General features: G+C 37.8%; 1 protein-coding gene across 5 annotated transcripts in view; it reads right to left on the bottom strand.

Annotated features, from left to right (window-relative positions):
* KIAA1598 (KIAA1598 ortholog) overlaps nt 1-23,830 on the bottom strand; it is a 126,490-nt gene that overhangs the window by 5,096 nt on the left and 97,564 nt on the right. For 3 of the 5 annotated variants that reach the window (XM_012001121.1, XM_012001124.1, XM_012001122.1), the window contains 3 exons: nt 21,550-21,603; nt 16,415-16,535; nt 11,831-12,023 (listed from right to left, as the gene is read on the bottom strand). In XM_012001121.1, the coding sequence (XP_011856511.1) occupies nt 11,831-12,023; nt 16,415-16,535; nt 21,550-21,603 (368 nt within the window). Of the gene's footprint in view, nt 1-10,028; nt 10,605-11,830; nt 12,024-16,414; nt 16,536-21,549; nt 21,604-23,830 lie in introns of those variants that run through there. The other 2 variants (XM_012001125.1, XM_012001126.1) reach the window with 2 other exon arrangements.

The following is a 23,830-nucleotide window of genomic DNA, read 5'->3' as shown; positions in this document are numbered from 1 at the left end:
CTAGATTCACTCCTGGCTCCCACGGGCAGCTGCCCAAGGCTCCTGGAATGAAAGGCTTTTCCTTCTCCTAGGCCTCATTCTACCTTCATTCCTATTGTATGGGAAGGGCCACAGAGCCGCATCAGTGATGGTGCCAAGAACCCAGGTTCTCACTCTAGTAGTCATGGTGGCAGGTTCTAGAGGGTTAAATATGAAGCTTCTCCCCAAGGGAGAAATCCCAGAAGCTCAAATGCAACACTTCAATAGGAGTTGTAATATACTGTCATTCTGTTCAGGTTTTCTACTTTAATGCAACATCTAAGGACTAAGACCACAATAAGGAATTAAATGTCTGTACTTATAAAAAGTAATGGCAACCTGTCTCCTGCATGCCGCAAAATCTGCAAGTAAAAACTTAAATTTTACAAGTATCACTTATAAAGTGAAACTAAAATCGTGGGATACTTGGGCAGACAGGGATCACCATGGTGAGCTAGTCTAACCTCTTCATTTGTCAGATGAAGCGGCCAGGGAAGAGTGAGGTTAAATCAGCATACAACTTGTTAACAGCAGATACAGGACTAAACTAATGGAATCTTGATTTCCTGTCCAATATCTCCCCCCCGCCGCCTTTTTTTTTTTTGAGATGGAATCTCGCTCTGTCGCCCAGGCTAGAGTGCAGTGGCGCGATCTCAGCTCACTGCAAGCTCCGCCTCCCGGGTTCACACCATTCTTCTGCCTCAGCCTCCCATTTCTTGCCATAACATACCGGTAGTCATTTATGATCCATTCATATAGATATTTTTCATGGGTCATATTGGACTGTGTACTCAAAGGCTATTTCAAGACAAAACCAAAAACCAAAAAGCAAAATAAAAGCCAGGAGAAATATACCAATCTATGCCACTCTATGAAGCCTGGTGCCCAAGTACAACTTGGGTGATCTTTTAGAAAGCAGCTACTGTGCCCCTACTGCAAGAGAGCCCAAATATGGGGCCTGAGCAGGTGGGGCAACTTACTAGTAAAAAGAAAGACCTGACTCCAGACTGTACTGGTACCAGAAGAATCAGAACGATGGCAGTGGCCACGCCAACACTGAACTTCATACGGGGACTCTGTGATTTCTCAGACTGTGTTACAAGAGATGAAAGTGCAGCATTCTAATTTTTAAAAAGCACATCATTGTTTGCATTCAATGAAATTCCTTTCAAAATCAACTTTCCACGTTCCAATTATATTCAACAACATTCTAGCTAACATTTCGGCTGCAATTCAAATTAACTAATGCCCAAAAGAGCCCTAATCGACGTGGTTCTGAGCTCAATTGAATACAATCAAAGCTCATGAAATGAAGGGGGAAATGCTTATTTCATGCAAATTCTGCATATCACTCAAGCTTAATTTTACTGATAATATAAAGGTGGGACATTTTGAACATTACAGTGAATGAACTTTTAAGCGGTGAGAGTTATTTTATAAAATGCTACCTCTGAAAAGCTGATTGCCAAACAGTATAAAAATGGTTTGAGGCATAAATGCCAAGTTCATTTCTATTTCACTTCTGAGGTAACTATCTTTCAAATCGCAACAGCTGGACTATTTAACACAATCTGGTGAATCAAAGTATAGTTCTTCTCTGGTCTCCCAGTGGGATGTCTGCATTAGTCGGTGGCAGCCATCCAACAAATGACGCACAGCCGGACGGTCTGAACTCTGTCTCATTTACAATAAAAATGGATAAAACCGCAATCATATTTACCACCTTCAAGGACAGAAAACGGAAAGATTTAAATTTGTCTTTATAAAGTCGTTTCCTGGAAAAACTCCAAAGAGGAAGTCGCTTTTATATTTTCTCTGGTGTAAAAATAAGGATTCTTATTTTTTTCCAAGCCCTTTATACAGTTACTGCAGTGAACAGTAGTGGCATTACAGCAGAGGTAGTTTTGATTGTTTCTTTTGGAAACCCTATTTTTCAGGAGATTTTAATACACTTATCCAAAACTTCACAAAATAAAGTTTCAAACCTAAGGTGAAACTTTCTATATTACTACCGATTCTAGCAGTATTTTTAAATATAATAAAGGCAGAACAAAGCTCAATTCTTTTTTGCTTTGAGTACTTTTTCAAAACTTCATTTTAGCTCAAAGAATGTATTAGTTTGTCAATTTGGGTCCACTTCTATTTGTGGAAAAAGTAGATTTAATTATTAACATTGTTAAACAACAGAATACTACTGTGTTTGAAAATCTGACATCAGCCTCTATATGCTGATTTGCTCTCAAGATGAACAAGAATTCCTCTTTAACGTAAGTAAGAGTGGCTGGGCAAAGATCTGTGTCTATGCTCAGCAATATTTTTTTTTAGCTGAGTAACTGCAGCACAGGCATCCCAGTACACAGCTTACCCCCCAGACCGCAATGCAATGCTAGGGAGCCTTGTACCTTGTAGGAATATTATCCTATTCCTCTAGTGTAGGCTGGACTGCACACATTTACAGAATCTAAAATACACTGGCACAAGGAGGTTCAGGAATCTGGACTATTCTCACAGCAAAAGCAACACTGACAATGCGTGAACTATGATTTCAGCTCAGCCAAAGATTCTGAAATGTGGGTGATCCTTTTCTTAGGCTTCGTTTTATAGCTTTTTATAATTCTGCATAATATTAAGTCATCATGGAAAATCCACTCAGATTCCAGCTAATAAAAGCCACATTATTTACAAGAAATATTTTAAGAGACATAAAGTCTTCCACAAAATTCACCATATATAACATTGGCTCCTTAAAAACAGCTGCCATGCACAAAATACTTGCATTTTCATTCTATGTTTTCAGGAAAATATTTTTTAAATGTAATAGTTTTTCTTTCTATTTACTATGTATTTTTAAAACTCTCTTTTAAGATCAGAAATCATAAATTACTTTTCATAGAGCTATATAATAAAGAATATTACAAATGAAATGTGTTTATTGGGTTTCAGAAATTGGGTCAGTTTATTCTGAGATCTGACATTGCAGTTAAGCTTTAGCTTCTTCTATTTGAATAAAAAACCTCCCCTCTACTCCACTATACACAAATAAAAGGAAACATAAACACTGTAGAGACTATTGAAAAATGGTTAAGAAAACCACAATGTACCAAAAGCAATTTGGTTCTCTATGCAGAAATGATATATTTTATACAAAGTCTCTTAAAAATCATAGGTGCTTGCAACTGGAAGCAAATGTTAGAAGGCAATTAATTCTTTGAGAAAATTGAGAATTACTCAGCAGCATTTTAACAGTAATTTTGAGATTTACTCAACAGCAGTTTAACAGTCATTTTTACACTAGGTGTAATACATCCTCAACAATTAATCTGGAGGAAGTTGCTGTTTGCACAGCAACTCAGAACACTTGTAAGACAATCCTGACAGGCGGATCTTTCGGGCAGTCCACAGGATAACTCCTTGGCAGCGGGGGGAGGTAAAAAAATGAAGTGAAGGGATCTCAACTTCCAGAACATCCAGTTGTTCTGCTAATTTTGTTGTTAAAACTTAATTGTCCATGTACAGGCGCACATGGAGAACCTTTGTAGCAGCACTTTGCTGAACAGAGCTGTTTCCTGCAGTGTCAGTACACAATTCAGCAGTACTAAGATTACAGTTGAGAGCAGAGCAAATCCTTTAATTGTATAAGAGCATCAGATTAAGCAGTAACGTCCAGGCAGTTCATTCTGCTAGCTGGTAGTCTCTTCTCAGAAACAAATGTTTACTAAGTACAGGGAAGGCGCCCTCCCTCCCCCTCCCCGATGGGCGCTCATGTGCGCACGCATACACGCGCGCACACACACACATACACGCACAAACGCACGCACACACACAAAAGAGAAAGAAAGAAAGCGGAGAAGCGGAGGTTATGAGGAAACGGTGGGGGTGGGAGTATCAACCAGGAAGCAAATCCACTGCTGCTTTCTATCCCAGGACTGAAAGAACTTTCCCAGTCTCCATTTGAACAAAACATGACCCCAAACCTCTCTTAAGGAATGGTTATATGGCCAATTAAATTAATTTCCAGCTGAGATAATTAGTTTGAGAGAATAATTTTATGCCAAGTTTCCCTAAAGTAAGTTAAGAATCTCAATTTTTATTTGCTAATGTATTTCAAAAGCTCATACTCTTTCATAGGATTACAGAAAGTAAACAAAATAAAATAAAATAGCTCAGATCATCTAGCTCCAGTAAATTAAAAAGCTGTACCTTCCTATTTCATTTTTCTACATTAGTATCACATTAGAAATACTGAATGAAGAGACCAGTTAGAGGTCAAACAATGATAAAAATCAATCTTACTTTTAATTCAAAACCTGAAAGGCAATTAGATTTTTTTTCTTTCATGGAAATGTTTGACTGGTCACACCAACCAAGAGACATCTAAAATTTATCTTTTATCAACTACCCTTTGTTATCAGTTAATGGCCCAAACAAGATGAACTCTTACAAAAATAAATCTGTGTGGGGCCAAAAGTCACATGTATTTAGAGATACCACAGACATAGAAATTAAATGCAAATTAAAATAAAAATGGTTTCACTGGAAATGAACAATTTTCTATTGAAATTGAAGTCTTATAATTGCTACATGGGTTTTTGTTTTTTAAATTCTTCTAGGGCAGCATGTAACCTCTTTTGACTCCCCCAAACGAAAAAGCGAACTAACTGCCTGTCTGGCAGTTACAAAGGAAATTTAAAAGAGCTTGATAAAGCTTACAGTTTGGAGGGGACCTGGGGTGAAGAGAAGCATGATAAATTAGAAAAATGTTAACTTGAAAAGTCTCTGGCAATTAATTGTGGCTTAAAAGGATCTTTGAGAATGACCAAGATGACACAGCTATGAAAGCACTGCAAACCACACTGTTAAAATGGAACAGGAGTTCCCTTGCAAAGGGGCTCTCCCTTTTGAAGTAAGATTTTATAGAAGTAACTGGATAAAATGAAAAATCATCTTTGAGGCTGACTACCTTGTCTAATTGCAACTGTTAGTAGGATATCCACCTTCCTGAAAGTAATTCATTGAAAAAGTGCGAACATGGATGAAAAAGCTTAATTCAGACAAGCAGGGCCACTTTCAGATAAGATGGTTTCAGGAGAAAAGCAAGATGGCAAGAAAACATGATACTCTTAAGCCTCTGCCTGACTGTGATGCAGACACATTTTAAGATCTGCTCACCTCCTTCTCCATACTGAAGGCCCACGTGTCCTGGCTGTCTTTATAATAAAAATGTCCTAAAACATAATGACCAATGGATAAACACAAACTCAAAGGAGTTAACCAGTAATTGACCAAACATGAAGCTCTCTCAAAAAGGTATAGAATAAAGTGGATACAATAATAAAATGTATTTGGGGCTTTAGAATGTATATTTTTAAACTAGATTCACAGACAGTGATTCACCTTTATATTATCATACTATCATTTAGTAAAAGCATCTTTCTAATTCAATGATTACGGTCAGAAATTTTCAAGGTATCTGACTTCTGGGAAAAAACTATTTCTCAGCATGGTTAAAATGTTCAATAAAATAAAAAAATGTGCAAATGGAACTTATGCTGAAGACTAAAGTAGCTTAAGGCTGGTATTCTGACAGGCTAATTTCTAAAATTTATTTTGAAGCATGGCCCTTTATTGGACATTTGGCATGAAAAAGATTGAAATAATTTCTTTCCAATTATTCTTTAAGACTTTTTGCTAATTCAGATAGGCTCTCCTTTTCAGAACTCTGTTTTACTTTCCTCCCTTGACAAGTGATCTTTAAATTGCTTAAGTTAGCCTTAGAGAATGAGAAAAGGAAGACATGAAACTCCCTGTAAGTATGTACGGTCTAAGGAACGGGATGTGAGTATCTTAGGGTCAATGAAGCAACTTAACTGCAGAATCATCACCTCCTATAGAAGGAATCTTATGGTCATTCTTTTCTTTCCCCTTCCTTAAGCTCTTAAGACACTAAATGCAGTACACCATAGTTCAAAAAGCACTGGCTTTGGAGATAAAGTTTAAAAGGTTCAAGTGCAATTTGAACTAAATGTCAACTAGAAGTGTAATTCTGGGCAAATTGTTTACCTCACTGAGCCTCAGTTTTCTCATCTGTAAAATGGGGATAATATCCAATCTATAAGTTTGGGAGAATTAAAATAATACACAAAAGCACCTGGCTTAATATATGTTAGTGAAATACAGTGACAACAACACAAAAGCAAATTCCAAAACCCTCCATCCCCAAACTGGAAGCTGGTTCCATTACTGATAGCCTCCATCTACAACTAACATATACATCCTGCCTACTATAATTTCAGCACATTTCCTCTTAGATGGATATTATTTTATTATGAATATACACTGATAAAGAGTAATAGAAGTATTAACTTAAAACACACACACACAGAATGGAAGTTTCTTGGCATTTCCCCCCAACATGCTTTTTCCTTTATTATACCTATATCAACCAAGAACATCAGACTTAGGCATTCTGTTGATAAGAGTTAACATGTTTCAGATATCTCACATAGGATTAAAATGGAAGGCAATCTGACCCACACTGACGTATACTGGATTTTCTTTTTCTTTTTCTTTTTTTGAGATGGAGTCTCGCCCTGTTGCCCAGGCTGGAGTGCAGTGGCGCGATCTCAGCTCACTGCAAGCTCCACCTCCCGGGTTCACACCATTCTCCTGCCTCAGCCTCCCGAGTAGTTGGGACTACAGGCATGTGCCACCACGCCCGACTAATTTTTGTATTTTTAGTAGAGATAGGGTTTTGCCATGTTGGCCCAGCTGGTCTCAACCTCCTGACCTCAAGTGATCCGCCTGCCTCAACCTCCCAAAGTGCTGGGATTATAGGTGTAAGCCACCATGCCTGGCTTGTGATCAGGTACTTCTAACCTCTAAAAGCACTTGGGGCAATAGTGAAGGGCTGACCCCTGAGAGTACTACTCTAAAAGATAACAGTCAGTCATTTTGATTTAGACTTGTCAGTTCTGAGGATGTATTTTAAAAATTAATTATTTTACATTTCTGGGTTTGTGTTTTTCTATAAAAACTACAATGAGAGACACGTAACTAGGAAGTATGTGCCTCTTACTCCTTATCCTAACTGTGAACAGCTTTACCAAGTGAACACATTTGCTAGGAATTACTGGGATTCGAAAGCTGAAAGGGACTCTGTACAGTACATAACCTACTTGCCTCGATTTTAGATTAGAAGAAACACAACAAAAAGAAAACAAAACACAGAGAGGTTAAACGACTTGTCCATGTCATCTGGCCCAGTCAGAAACCCAGGGGGTCTAGTGTCTTAGCTTTGGTCCTTGATGATCCATTATCCCAGCATTATAATTGTAAGATAAGATAGGAAAGTAATTTATTGAAATGCTTTTCCTATATGATCTAATTTACTTGACAATCCTACAGGGCAGGCATTACTACCATCACTTTACACACCAGGAAATTCAGTCATAGATTATATAACTTTCCCAGGGTCACAAATACCTAAACAGCAGACCCAGGATCTGAACCCTACTCTGTCTGATTTTAGAGTTCGAGTCTTGGAAATAACTGGATGCTGCTTTCCACCCTGTGCATATGTGGACAGGCACTGGCTTAGAAAATGAATTACATTGTTTCCTTGTTACTCCCTGTCCTGTCTACAGGCTTTTATTGATTAAAATACAAATCATTGTTTTTCTGACCCTGGGCAACACTTAATTATTCTATTGCCAGGTATTATAGCTGTCTGAAAGTAAAAGAGTTTCTTTTAAAAATTCTATAATTTAGGCCAGGCGTGGTGGCTGACGCCTGTAATTCCAGCACTTTGGGAGGTCGAGGGGGGTGGATCACCTGAGGTCAGGAGTTCGAGATCAGCCTGACCAACATGGTAAAACCCTGTCTCTACCAAAACTACAAAAATTAGCTGGACATGGTGGCGGGTGCCTGTAATCCCAGCTACTCGGAAGGCTGAGCAGGAGAATCGCTTGAACTCGGGTGGCTGAGGTTGCAGTGAGCCGAGATCATGCCACTGCACTCCAGCCTGGGAGACAGCAAGACTATATCTCAAAAAAAAAAAAAAAAAAAAAAAATTCTATAATTTAGAATTTTCTCTCTTTGATTCCCACCCATTCATTGGCCTGAATCAGTGAATAAAATATCTTACTATATTTTAACATTATCGGATTTAATCTTAATCAACAGAAAGAGCATGAAAGCAAAAATGAGGTTTGCACTTAATGTGCCTGGCCAGCCCTTTACCTCTTATAGCATAAAGGGACATGATGAGCATAATTCTGATCTAAATTATAACCAATTGGAATTCATAACATTCACATTCACTGTGAGATTTAAGATACTAGGATTAGATGGTATATACTTATTAGAAATAATTAACAGGACACATTTTGAAGCTATTATTAAAATAGAAGCAGAATAAATTAGGCTTTCCCAAGCCCTGATTATCTTTTCCTTTCTTTTTCTTCTTTTTTCTTAAAAACAAAACAAAAAAAAAACCCTTGCTTTGCATATGTTGGTGACAAGAACATTAATTTTAATTAATCCTTATAATTAAGCATTAAAAGTGTTTCTTGCCTTCTTATAGGTCCCTAGGAAATAAATCAGTATATCTTTGACTTTATAATTTACCAGAGAAGAGTTACTCAATTATATGGAATCTGTACATATGTTGATTTTAGGAATTTATTAAAAGAAAAAAAACTTCCTAGGTATAGTGTGATGTTATTTAATTTTCTGGTTAAGTGAAGATCTTATGCAGAAAACATCTTTGTCTCTACCTTTACACTTAAAACATTTCTTGGCAGTTTTCAAAACTTTCCTGTCCCATCTAAGGCCAATCAAATGAGCACAGCTGAATCTTTCTTTTACAACTGGGTATTCTGTTGTCTCTGGTAACTTAATTTGGAGTAGGTACAATGGCAAAAAAGATATGCAAGACTGAGCTGAATATAAATGGTTTCCAGGCATTTAAAAAATGTGTTAAAACCAAATAATTCAATCAAACCACCAACCAACAAAAACCTCTAATATCAAGCTCATGTGCTTACGTGACTGTCGAATAATGGGAGAATGCTGATTGAGTATTGTAGTTGATATTCTACTGTTTTAGTCATACTGAAAATGTGCTCATTCATTCATGTATTCAAAAAGAATTTATTGAAAGCCTACCATATGGCAGGAATCGTTCCATGTGTGTAAGACACACCAATAGACAAAACAGGAAAAAATTCTTACCCTCATGGAGCTTACATTCCAGTGGGGGAGAGAAAAAAATAAAACAATAAATATAATAAAGTATATAGTAAGTTAGAAGGTGATAACTGCTCTAGGGAGAAATGAGGTAGGATAAGGGGGAATCAGAGCTTAAGGGAAGAGGAGTTACAATTTTGAATAGGGTGGCCAGGGTAGGCCTCATTAAGAAGATAACATTTGAGCAACACATCCATGGAGGCGAGGGAGTAAGCCATGCAGCTCTTAGAGAAGACCACGACAGGCAGCAAAGGGCCTAGAGTGAAGTGGTACTGGGACAAAGAGGCCAAAGGGGAGGGGGAAGGGAAGTTACAGTGGCTGGGGCTGGTGTGTGTGTGAGAGAGAGAGAGAGCGCGCGCACATGCATACATATGTTGGGGCAGTAATGTCTGTATTAGAGCCAACTGTCATTGGCATCCTCCCTTGACCTTGATTCAGGTCAAAAGCCAATAGCGCCACTCACCTGAAACACTAACGGTGGTGTTGCCACAGATCGAAACAGAAGTGTAACTACTAGAATGCAAAGACAGTTTTTAAAAGCAAAGGAAATATTTTACTTATTAATTGCTGACCCGACTTCAAAGTGCTTTGACAGGCCAACTCCATAAAGTAAGACAATGTGGTTAGTATAATAGAGTACTTATTAGTCAAAGCCAGCCAGAAACAGCACTGAAAATAACCCTTCTCATTCCTGGAAGCTAGGCCAGTTTCAGGGGATTCTGACAAATGATACAAACTATTAAAGCTTACATGTAACTACATTAAATTAAACTTCTTTTAGTCATTAAAAGGTTTAAACATAAACGAATGAAGTGTGCCTGTCTGGGTAAATAATTACCCTATACATACACAGAATTCTCAGATTCAATCTGGATAGTCTAATTATACTTAAGAAACAGATTTTTCCAGAAAGGTGCTCTTATTTGATAAATTACTGTCAATATGAAAATACACAGCATCAGTTATTTTATTTAGCTAAAGAATGTCAAGAACCAAATAATCGAGCATTAGGTTACAAAGTTTAAAAGTTAATACAGCAGTCCACAGTATTTGTATTAGAGCTTTAAGTAGATAAATTAAATTGGAATGTGTCTCTTAAGCAGTCATTGAACAAGCAAGATGAGAAATAAATTGAGCTTCACATCCGCCTTTATGGCATCTAACAACTGTGTCTGTCAACACATGGATCCTTTTCACTGTCAATTCAACACACATTTTGCAGACCTTGGGCCTGCAATTATTTCATTTCCTTTCTTGGAAATGTAATTTCCACTTACTTTTGGAGAACAAAAGGCAGACAAAAGGAAGAAGGAGTTGCAGTATTTTCTGATTCAGATTATCTGTGTAAAATGGTAAAGGAAAAAAATCTATACACACACACTGAAGCATTTATCAGAAACTAACTTGTCTCAGCCAAATTGCTTTTGTGTCGGGATATTGGTTCAAATGTAGCCAGATTGTTGATGTCAAATTAGGTGTTAAACAAATTTAATAGGAAAGATGAAGAATGAATATAGATCATCTTTCTGTTAGAACTGTTCAAATGACTCTAGTCAAAAGAAAGGAAACACATGACTACAGGAGAAAATGTGCTTTTAAACACAGTGAAATTAGATAAAACTGTAAATCAGCAAAGAAGGCCATTCATTCCAGAAGAGAAAAAAAAGTTAATAGTAGCAATGAGAGAATGCAAGACAGGAAGAAAATATCAGTGGGCAAAAATAGATCCAAATTGAATTTCAACTTCATTTGTCCAGGTTTCACCTTTTAAGCTAAGACAGCTAGAGTTACAAAAAAGGGGTTCTTTCTCTCTTGATAGGACAGGAAATCAGAGGTTTAATTAACCATGATTACAATATTTGGCTGATCTGATTTGTCTCACCTCTTCCTTTTCTTTAAGTGACAAACTAGCTGACATCCTGGCAAGAGAACTAAAGCAAAACTGTAGACTAATTTCAGAAAGAGCTGCCATTGTTATAAAACAAATTGATCCTCCACTAGATCTGTCTGAAACGCATTCAATAGCAGGATTAACTCTTTGACAATCAAAGTGCCACTCTGAAGCAAGTCTATACAGATAACTCTTTACATCGTATGTTTTCATTTTCAGGATAGAGCAATATTAGGCACATCTTTAACTGAAGACTAGAAAAGAAGGTTGTAAAAGCGTGCCCTTCTAAGTAGCCTCTGAAAGATCTAGTATCTTCTTGGGCTGCTCATCCATTAAGAGGGATGATCTATGTATTTAATCTTGGAAGACTGATTAAGTGTCTCCTGATGCAGAGTCTGTATCATCCAGATCAATTCTTTGTGTAGAAGAACCTGATTACCAAACCAGTTTAGGGGAAGTAATTCTCTTTGTACATGGTACTTGCTTTAGATCTGAATGAGATCTCTTAGCTAGGAGCCTAGAATGAAAAGTTGGCCCATCAAATGAAAAGAAGAAGAGAATTTATTGGCGAGCCAAATCAAAATCTCTCTAAAGAGAAACAAATCAAAGAAACACACAAGTTAGTCATTTACAGATTCTTCTATACACCACTTAGTAAAGAGCATCGTTACTTACTGAAACGTAACCTTGGAACTTGTGCATCCTTCCAATTTACGGGGCCCTTCACCTGGCTCAGGTGTTGGGGGGGACGGGCTGTTGAATTCTGCCTCCAGAGTTTTCTTGTTCAAGGCTGTTTTTGTTACACTGGATACAGAACCCAACACTGGCATGGATTTGGACTCTGAGGTTGCTAATATCCCAGTTGGACCTTAAAACCAAACACATACCTCAAGTTTAATAATTCTGTATGATGCTTGTTAATATGGTACTGAAAAACAGATTAGCTGAAAATCCCTCAAGAAGTGAAAAGGCCACGTTTGTTAAAATTTCAAGAGCATGCTGGAAAAGGTTCTTGTTGGAAATCTGCTCTGCTTTGGTGGTACTACTACGTTTCAATCTATCAGGACCACGCTGAGAAATTGCGCACAAACCTTTAAGAAAACACAAAATCCCAGGCCACAATTCCCTCACTGACCAGGTTCCTTAGTAATAGTGGAATTGTGAAAAGTCTTTTCCTCTCATAGAGTATGGCTTTCTGACAGCCCTACTTGAACCATTTCGCCTCTCAAGAGTTAATTCTTCCCAAAACTCAGCTCTGCATTTTAAACAGAAAACAGAACAATGTCAAAAGGCTCTTTCTAAAAGGCTCATGAAGGCTTCTTGAGCATTAAACAGCTTTTATGAACATTTTCATTTTAATGTGAATGAGAAGTAAGTGGATTTATTTCCTCTTAAAACACAGACACAAAATTATAAAAATTAAGTGGGAAAGAGTTTGGCTATTTACCTTTTGGACTTTTCTGCTCTTTAGGACAGGATTTAAAAACAGTAATAAAACATGTTACTGGAATTATTGGCATATCAATCTAAAAATTCTGGGCATTGAAGCCAGTCCCTAATTTTAGGTGGAAAGATTCTATCCTAGTCAGCTTTCCTCAAAGCATGATTCTAGTAAGTACTTCTTGAAACTTCAGAAGGAAAATGTTTTTAAAACAAAGAGATTTATGACATAAGTCACAAATATGCAAATTAAATGACTATTTCTAGAAATAAAGTGAGAGGATAACCTTGAAATGTGCCAGTAAGAAAAGCACAAAACTTGGGTGTCTCTTGGGTGTCTATCCCTAACAAATGTCAGATCATCTTAAGATGGAAAGTAGTAGTGGGTATAATCCAAAATGCTAGCTAATCCCTGACTATTGGTATTAAGCTCTGGAATGCTGTTCTTACATTTGGATTTAATGTGCCTGATGTATTCAATATAACAGTGTAACATATCAACTCTAAAAATGAAGGTCTAATTTGAAAAACCTACCTAAGAGAGACTAAAAACTTGTGAACCCATTCTGTTGGACACCTCTCTGAGCCTTGCTCTATACAGGTGACACAGGACCTCTCTGTTCTAGTGGAAGCCCCAGTTTACAAAGCATTAGTTTCTATCTTCCCTATTTAATTCACCTATACTCTCTAGGCAGACAAGTTTGGACATTATTGGATATTTTGATTTAAAGGGCCTTTTCTGGCTGGGCGTGGTGGTTCATGCTGCAATCCCAGCACTTTGGGAGGCTGAGGCGGGCAGATCGCCTGAGGTCAGGAGTCAGAGACCAACCTGGCCAACATGGTGAAACCCTGTCTCTACTAAAAATACAAAAATCAGCTGGGTGTGATGGTGGGCGCCTATAATCCCAGCTACATGGGAGGCTGAGGCAAAAGAATCGCTTGAACTCGGGAGGCAGAGGTTGCAGTGAGCCGAGATCACGCCACTGCACTCCAGCCTGGGTGACAGAGAGAGACTTCGTCTCAGAGGGGGAAAAAAAAAAAAAAAAAAAAGGCCTTTTCCTCCCAGCTATGTCAAGCCTCATGTTGCATGGAGCTGTGGCAGTTAAGAGAGAACGGCAGAACACAAAGATCAATTAATATTAGAGTTCCTGAAAATATAAATACGAAGTTGAATTCAAGATTTGCTTCTGATCAGCTCTATTCTGCCCTTGGATAAGCATTGACTACAACACTAGGTAGCTTTAAACAACCTGTCCTTGTAAGAAAGATCTGCTTCTGAATACACCAACACATTTTCTGCAAAAAGGAAGGAGAGTAGTGAGCTAAGCTACAGCTCTATTTTTCTTGTGTACAAAGAGATATTTTTAAAAATGTACACTGTTTAAGATTATTATTACTGTATCCTGTTTAAGCCGCCCAATGTTCTCTAAGAGGCACTTGCCGCTCTTTGAAATGTTAGTTTGGTAGGCCACAAGGCTAGGTAAAACAAGGGAGCATCAGTTAGATGCATAAGAAAAATCCTAAGGAAAAGGGTACAACATCCTTTGTCCCTGGGGAAGATAACCATTAACCTGAGATCTTAGCTCTGCAAACTCTCAGGCTGTCTCTCTTCTGACATTTCCTTTCTCTACTGGTGACCTCACATTTACTTTCCCATAAGCCTTTGCGGGCAGAAGAAAACCACCCCAGAGATTCAAGTACCTGAGACACCAACCTATCCAACTCCTCACCTCTGTCACCTGACTCCCCCCATGCAGCTCTGCGGCTTTACTTTCTTCCTTAGGTTTCCCCTTGGAATTTTTATTTGTCGCTCCACAGCCTTTGTAAAAATACTCACATGGTAAAAGCCACCTCTAGTTTGATAATAGAAAAATGTTTTCACCACCTAAAAAATGGTATGATTTCTTTTTTAGATGATAAGAGTTTGTAAGTTTGTTTCCTTCCTTTTTTTGTCTTTTGCTTTGGCTATTAGGAAACTCAAAGGAAATTTTTACTCAATTACAAGTCACTCTCTTAGCGTGTATTTGCTCTCTACCTCACCAATGAGTTCTCATTTTTCTATTCATTGATTAACGGTTCTACTGAATATGTATTTTCTACTCTAACTGCCCTAAAATAATACAAATATTTGTATATTGGTGGAATATAATACATAAAATGAAAGATTCCCACCATGTACACGAAATGTGTTCCTTTCTGTACTCTGAAATATTCAAATTTCTGTATTAACTGAAATAAAAACCTTTGCTCACTTCTTCCATTGAAAACTAACTCTGAAATGTGAGTGTTGCACATTTTGACCAAATTTGTGAGTGAAGTAAGAATGCTTCTGGAGGAACAAAAAAGCCAGTGGCAAAACACAAAATGTGAACGACAGAGCACTAAAATGGCACATCCACAAAGTCCTTAAAAATAGCAATGTTTACATGAGCACTTTAAGGCTGAAATGATGAAAAGGATGACTCAAGCACTGATTAAGTCACAAAATGAATAACGATTATATGTTACGTGGAGGCTGCATAATGCTCGCAAAGCCATCCTAAGAAAAAAAATGCTGTGGCACCCCCTTAATTTTCCTGAGGTAGTTGTTTTGGGGGGCACAGTAGCGGGGAGAATCTTTGTCAGATTTTAATAATAGAACCTCCAAACCAACCTAAAAACTGAATGGTTGATTTTTTTTTTTAAAGAAAACAAAAGTTTCCTCTTTTTATAACAGAAGTTTGGTTGGTATTAAGCCACTCTGGGTTCGAGGAATCAATTTACTCAATTGTCTGAGTAAATCTCTCTCTGAACATTAGAACTTGATGTTCAAAAACCCATCTTTAATATTCTAGCTACTTAAATTTGGTCAATGTGACTCAGTATTTTCCAGATTTAAACTGTTATGATAGACTACTTGAAGCTGACTGAACTCAATCTAGAAGCCTCAGCCCATTAGCCGTGGTTGCTGATTAATTTTACTTTAAGGTAGTTTTTTGAAGTTGGCCTCCTACCTGGCCGCAAGGGGAAATCTCATAAAGGTTTCCATTAATTCCCATGACCGAGCTGATGAAACCACTGAAGACACGCACAGTTCTGGGAAATATTTTGAGGCCTAATACAGACCTAATGTCACACAAATACAAACTGTGAGCTCGAGATTTGCTCAGATGGTAGGTACATTATCATCAATGACAGAGCTGGAATTTCCCAGTCACTCAGTTCACAAGTAGGCACATTAAGCTAAAGGGATACAAAGAGTAAGGATGATTTTCTTGCATTTGTAACTGATGTGTAATTTCTACTGCAACTACTAATTATTGTGTGCTTATTTCGTGCCATGCACATTGCTAAGCATTTTTCACATATTGACTTAATCTTTAGAATAATCCTATGAAGCAGTGCTTTTATTATTCTCATTTTATAAATGAAGAAACTGAGGCACAAAGAGGTTGAGTAATTTGCTTAAGGGCAACCAGCTAGTATACAAGAGAACTAGGACTCCAACTTGGGCGGTCTGGCTCCAGAGCCTGTATTTGATGCTATATTGTTGCCAAAACTCTTCCTGAATGTCTTTACACAAGGGCATCTTGCATTAAACAAAGCAGATCTATAAATGCCTGGTTACCTACAAATAAATAAACATACCAATAAATAAAAATATCTAAGAGTTCTTATAAGATATCCATAAATATCTTTACCCATCCCATACTTCTCACTCATATTAAAAATAAATATTTTAATAATAATTTTTAAAAGCTTGTTTCATGTTAAAAGAGACTTAGAAGAAGATGTTTCAGAGATGAAGAGAAGGACTGTGGAGAATTCAAACCGGCTTACTACTGCTATCTGCTTCTGCTGTCACCTTTCTGCGACGCAAAATCCTTTCTAACTCAGTTTCACTGTTTTCAGGGTCAAGGGATTTTAAGCTTCTTGAACTAGTGGATTTGTTAAGTGTCCCCTAAAGTGAAAACAAAACAAAAACAAAAAGGTTAATGTCTTAATACAATATACAAAAGAATATAAAAATCAAACCATGAAAACATTACCAGAATTTGAATGGAATTATGAAACAAAATGAATTTGCTATATATTAATATTTTTTAAATGCGCACATTTTCAACAAGACAGAGTGTTGGATCATTTAAGAAGATGCTACTGATGGTGTAAATACTAGCTTTTGTTTCAGAAGAACAGTACAAGAACACTTCTGGAAGAGGTGACTGTATGAAATTCATCAGTGGGAAGGTACCTGCATATCGACAATTAAGACTGATGTGTGTTGACTGGGTGGAGAAGAGAATTGATATATTAAACTCACCTTAGAAGGATATGTTTATATGGCAGCCACAAGCTACTAAACTGAAATCACAGCGGCACTGAAAAATGTGTGACTGATCCTTCAGAGGGTGACCCTGGCTGCACACCTGATGTCCGTGGCGTCGTAGCTGTCAAAGGAGGCACATAATGCTCTCCAGGGGCCGACCCAAAGAAGGGCTGCACTGAGCACATCTTGACTTCAGTATGAAAGGAAAGTTATAATCATACAGAGAGGCAAGCAAGGGTCGGCATCTTAACTCCACATTCCTAACACAGGGGACAGTTAATGTATTATTCAGGGCCCAGAAGACACTGAGGGAAACAAGAGATGCTATAAATCTGTACTCCTGCTGAAACTGATACTGGCTTTCAAGAAGACAGAGAAAGATCCATGTTTCCCTGCTCTGGCTCCTCCGAGAAGTATGTTACAGAGTGAGAGCTATGGTTTTCCATCTCCATTACTAGTCAAGTGTCTGTACAGAACACTGGGGGACGTATTTCTCAGTATATATAAGGATTTAATACATCAACAAGTCTTTCCTAAGAGATGCCCATTATTTCTTTGAAATGGTCCTTCTCAACTGTGCCACATACTTGGGAGGCAGCGGAGGGAGGAGAAGGCAGGAGAACCATAATCTTTTGATCAGAGGAAATAAGAACCTCAGGTCTGGTGTAACTTGCCAGACTTCATGCCAGAGCCAAAAGGCAGCTTTTGTCCACCAAGGCTAAAAACCTTCCCAGCCTCTGTAATGTCTGAACTCACTAAAGACTTGCCTTGATCCCGCTCCCTCCCTGCCTGCCAACTCCCTGAAGGGTTCTAAGAACTCTAGTGGCTAAAAATGGTAACCCTTGTTTCTTCTTTAGCCTATAAAACAAACCAAAAAAAAGGTGCTTATAAAATCAAATGGCTACAAATCTCATATAACAGAGGTTATGTTATTTTGTTTAGGGAAGTTTTTCCCCAACTGCTTAAAGTTATAGAAAAGTAACCCGTTGTCAGGGAAGAAACTGACATAACAAGATTAGGAGATTATATTATTTTGCTGTCAGCTGCCTAATCAACTGGTTTGCAAAAGACTTAAATAAGGCTCATATTTTAATCAGGCATACAATTTTTTTCCCTAGAAGTATCTCTTTTTGCTTTTCATTTATTGTGAAAATTCATTAAATACATTAAAAGGACTATCACATCACATGTAACACTTTAATGGCTTATTTTATCATTAAAATCTGGTTTGTTTCTTTAACATTGCTGATATGCTTCTACGTGTAGAAGAGTCACACCGTGAGGTGTGACCGATACTGACAAGATACAGAAAATAGAACCATAGCCACTTTACATTTGAAAAAAGTACTACAACTACTATTCCCATATCATTTGTATTGATAATTTTTTAAAACTTACCATCTCTATCATTTGTAAACAGATATTTGAAAAACATAAGGTCATCACTACTAAAATAAGTTGTAAAACTACTACATTGTTTCAATAGCAAGGACACTTGTGTAATTTTTCTCAATGGCTTGATTTAATTCAAGGAAAACTTATAATGTATGTGTTCGTATATACATACATACCTTTCAAGGATATCTTTTATTGATGAATGTATCTTTCACAATATTTTCTAGCTTTTTATTTGGATAATGGCATTATTTCCTCAAATTCTTGACTGTGGTAAGCTACTCTCTCATCATACCTGATTACTGAAGGTATCCATTTTCCATGTTCTAACCCTTGAATCCCCAACTTCTTTCTCCATTTACTGATGGATGTGGTGGCTTCAGCTAATATATGAGTAAACTTTCAATACAAGGGCAATTGTGGAGGAAAGAAAGGTTTCTGCATGACTCTCAACTGAAATGATGAAGAACTCAGCTAATAAAATACCAAGACTATTTTAGTTATCTCTTTATATTAGAAACATGAAATTTGAGAATCAGAAATTAACTGAGAAACTGTGGTACATATAATTCCTTCACTTTATAGAAAAGAGAATTCAAACTCAGTGAGCCTCAGGGTCTAGGGACAGGTCCCACAATAAGTCATTGATAGGGCTGGATCTAGCACTTAGATTTCCCAAGTCCGAAACCAATACTCTTTGCCTACTTCAAACCACTGTGATCATTTAACAATCTTAGGCCCCACGCTAGTGAAATGTTCATAATACTGACTAATCTAATTGTCAGGCAAAATTAACTATTCAAAAACTTCTGGGTATTTTGGAAAACTGAAGATGTCTGAAAAAGACCCATATAATTTTTTAAAAGTTGATTTTAGTTCTTTGATTTACAGCCAACCGAAATTGAGAAGAGAATTTTGATTTGTATCAATCTATTCTTCAGAAATCACCACTGTCACTTAGAGTGGCTTTTTAAGTAACTGTGGTGACTCAAAAGGTTTCATTTCCTAAACCTCAAAACCTTCTGTGACTATGAGAAATGGACTATACATATTTTTATCTACAAAATACCCAGCTTTAAAACTTAAGTGGAAGTAGGTTTGGAAAAAGGAGGTCAGTCAATACTGAGACATTAAAAACTGGCTTGAAAATTGTTCAACTCAGAAAATAGAATAGGGCTTTGAAACTCCCCCAAACCAGAGACTTGTTTTCTACCTGTGGGCTAACTTAGCAGAAGGCCAAATCACTAAGTCTTACAACTTGGGTCACATTCCATTTCATCAAAAAATAACCCACACTGAGCTTCTTTCTGGTTCTGTTCCACAATAGAACCAAACCCAGTGTTTCTTGGTTTCTTGACAACCCCTGGTACCAGTGCTTGTGTTTTTCAGTACACAAAATGCAGGTTTTTTGTGTTCATCTTAATTGTTTCTTACATGCCTTGATTGTGAGGTTGGCATCATGTATTTTACAGGGTACTAACTTCAATAATCGAACTAGTCTGAACTTCAGCAACAAGCACCACCAAAGACCCAAATGTCTGGCATGTTGAGCTAGGAGCTTTCTTTTTCTCTTTTTTATAAGAATGTGTGTGGTTTATAGGCTCCAGGTGACAGGGAATTACAAATAGTCCATCCTCCCTCAAAGAAACTTCTATGGGGGAAGAGGAGAACTGCCACTTGGCAAAGAGTAGGGGAGAGAATCATGAGTTCTACTTTCAAAAAAACTTAAGGTAAAGAAATAATATTGTCAGAGTAGTAACTCCTAGTGATACATTAATGCCAGGTAAGGCGGTGAGATCTAAAGATAGATCCAAGGCAAGAAGGATGGGGGCAATTTGCATTAAAAGAGATGTCTTCAATTTTTTTATAATTCATAAATTATTTCACGAATTTCTCTCCTTGAAGTGGCACAAAATTATGGTGAATAAGGTATTTAAGAGTAATGCTGTAATTCAGTAAACTTGCTACCATCCAGCATTCTCAGAGAATGGGATATCTTGGCTAATCAAATATTATCATATGTACCTCATAGAAATGTCTGATTTTCAAAATTAACCTAATTTTTAAAAAGTCAAACTCAGTATAGTCTACTCTTTCACTGTTGACCAGAACCGTGCCCCAGGGGACATCTTTATGAATATGAATTAGCATTATAACACAAACATAACAAAAGAGACTGTCATAGGGAGTTCTCCTCAATAGAACACTGAATAACAGACTTTTCTGATCAAAGAATCCATTAGATAATCACCACACGCTTTTTCAGTGGCTTTAATACATTATTCTGTAGGTAGGCCACCACTGTTAGCCAGTGATACACCTCTCTTCAGTGCTAATCCCACTCACTTAAAACTAAAGCAAACTAATTAAGCCATTCTGGGTTAAGTCTACTGTTTAAAGACATGCTTGATGAAAATAATCCTGTTTACCACAATTATGTGGATGTCTACATGCAATGCATAATTAGCACAGCAACAACAAACATGCGAGTATTCAGTCCTGTACCTCCGCCCCCATGTTTGTTGACTTACTGTGCATAATAACTGGGATTGGGACTGAAACAGGATCTGAGAATAGAGCTCTTAGTATCTGAAACATTTTCTAAGTGAGGCATCTGTCTCTGACAGCAACTGCTGGAGAGTGCAGTAGCCGCTGATTCCACTGGCAAAAGCTCACAGTTTGAAAAGCAAAAATATGACTAGAAAGGGACACAAAGCATGCTCTCCAACCGTCAGAAAATAAAATTAGTAACATAAAAAAGGGCCTCTTATTTTATTCCTCAATTTATCATCAAATAATTGTTTCGACTGTGAGGAAAGGCAGACTGTGACCCTGTTACGAAGATATTTGGGGAGGCGCTTAGCTTCACATTTAGGATTCTCCTTTTAGGCTTCAAAGTAAAGCATTATTCATCTATTGTATTTCTGTTTTTCATCAACATGTACGGATCCTTACATATGGCCAGACACTTCATCTTCAAGCTGTGATGCCAGGATTGGAGGGCAAGAACAGGAAACCATGACTTTGGTGAAAGTGTAACCACTCTTTTAGAATAAAAACAGCACAGTGTTATTTGATACATTATTAACATATGTGATAGAGCAGTCTGTAAGCACAATCAAACTGGCCAAAGATGAGGCTAATTGTAAATGGGAATAAAACACACCACAAACAACTCACAAAACAACAGATTTTAAAATACTCTCCTTTCATTTCCCCATTAGCTAAACAATAAACCAAAATCTATTCTTACCAGTATTCCTTTTAGTTCATCCACTGCACTTTCACAGCCTTTAGAAGATTCTGGCTATAATTTTAAAAAGAAAGAAAAATTACTGAGTAATTCAGTTTTAAGATACTAAACAATGATTTTTACATGGCAAAGTATTAGTAGCCTTATATTGGTAATATATATGACTATGTATATTGTTAAATTAGGTCTATGTCTTAAGGTTAGGAAAAAATACTAGCCATGTTAGTGCTCTCAAGTAGCAGTTAAACAAAAAAGAAGAAGTTATATTCAAAGCAAAAGGAGACAAGCTACCCTCTTCTAAATACCATATTGTTACCTCTTGATTATTATCATAGAGAAGATTTGGTAAACATCAGATTTCAAAGGTCTGATTCCAAATTATTCAGAGCTTCTTACAGTAAACTGTTCTCCACCGGCATTGCTGGACTCTGCCAGCAGGCAGGGACTAGGAAGAAGGCAGTGCAGAGCAGAAGCAAGCCACAGGGCAGAAACCCTCTCTCAGCTCCACAAGCTATGGGAGGAGGTCAGCTTACAGGGGCCTGGCATGTAAGAATTTCCCAAGAGGACAGAGTCCAGAGAGCAGGGTCCAGCAAAGCACCTGGCTACAGGAGAAAGTTAGCATGGCTGGCTGCCAGAGCAGTCACAGACCTCAGAGGAGGGGCAGTCCAATCACTCATCTTGGAGGGAAAGTCAGGCTTGAGCAAGGTAGTATTTGAGTTAGGTGTGTTGATTACAAGCTCAGCTCTCTTCTGGCCATACCACGGACAAAACGATTTGAAGTAAAATTCTGGGTATGATTTGCCTGCCCCACAATACCTAACGATCTCTGTAGATCACTCAACTAATTAATGGAGGGAAAATTTTGCATGAGAACCTCATGAAAAGTAAGTTCAGAAAAGATCTCCCTCGTACCACTTCCTTTCACGAAGGATAGAGATGAAGGGGAAACTTGCCAGACACAGTGAAAGGAACCCCTTGAACCTCCTGTTCCTGGAGAAGAGGTAAGGTTATAGTCTCTCTCATCAAAAAATGAGAGTGAATCAACAGCAACCTATAATCCTTTCCTCTCAAAAACAGAATCTAAAAATAAGATCCTACTTCAAATTTTAAAAACAGAGAAGTAAGAGAGAGAGAGGTTTGCTGCTCGTGTGCAAAGCTAAGGCATTCAGCTCTCATAGCGCAGATTTTCTGTGAAATACACATGCCCTTAGTGCCAGTCAATAAGCACTAAGACACTAATTTCAACTACACTGGCACAACACCACCACCAAAGGAATTTAGAAAATAAGCAGTTAAATTAATATTCTCAAGGCAGGCTTGACTTCTGCAGGTCAACCCTTCAGATGATAAGCTGTGACGTTCAAACAAATGCCCTGCCTTTAGGCATACCCGAAAGTGCTGCCATGCCACTCAGGCTGCCCTCTGACTGCACAAGCCTTTTGCACCCTGGACCACAAAATGTCACCATCTGTGACATTTCAGGAGAGCCCTGATGGTACTAGGGGAAGACGTCTGTCCTCAAGCATGCAGCGACCATTTCTTTTAAAGGTTATTGACCAGGTCATTCAGCACTATATCTGCACAGTTTAAGATTACCAGCAAGAAAACCCAGTCGTCCACTGATCCTTGCTCAGTTGCTTCCCAGAGTTTGAATTGACATTAAATAATGTGTAACTGCAGGAAGAGTCATGGGAAGAAAGAAAAAGCACAAAGTGATATTCTGAAAATGAAAGTATGTATGGAACATTGCTTATGATTTAAGAAGTTTTCAACCTTTTTCTTTCAAAACTAATTTTGCTTCTTTATGGCATTGCGTTTTTCTCTAGTAAATAGTTTGGTTTTGCTTATTCTTTCCATAATTAGTGGTGATGTGAAAGTCATAAAAATGGATTCTTTTTCAAAGGTGGCACTCAGACCTTGCATTTTAAAGTATTTTCACACTTTATTCCATTTGATCTTGACAACAACCCCATGTGTCAGATAAGACAGGTGCTGTCCCCATCTTGAAGAGAAGAAGTGTGGGGAAGCTGGGTGACAGTGCCAGGGCCCAACTCCAACAGCTCTGCTCTTCACTCTCTTGCCAGACACCAGCACTGGGCCAGCTGTGCCAGATCATTCTACACACTCAGCTTCTCCTCCACTTTTACATTTCATCCTTTACTTAGAAAACTGCTTTCAGATCATTGGCACAAGACTGAACTATTTTACGTGGTTGGCTGAAGCTTCTGTTTCCTTAGATGCAAATTCACTCTTGGAGTTGAGTATTCTTTTCCTCTTTCCA

Source organism: Mandrillus leucophaeus, unplaced genomic scaffold (genome assembly GCF_000951045.1).
Source record: "Mandrillus leucophaeus isolate KB7577 unplaced genomic scaffold, Mleu.le_1.0 Scaffold65, whole genome shotgun sequence".
In the NCBI taxonomy this organism is placed as follows: Eukaryota; Metazoa; Chordata; class Mammalia; order Primates; family Cercopithecidae; genus Mandrillus; species Mandrillus leucophaeus.
Note: the sequence above shows the minus strand (reverse complement) of the source record. Positions and strands in the feature narration are given on the sequence as shown.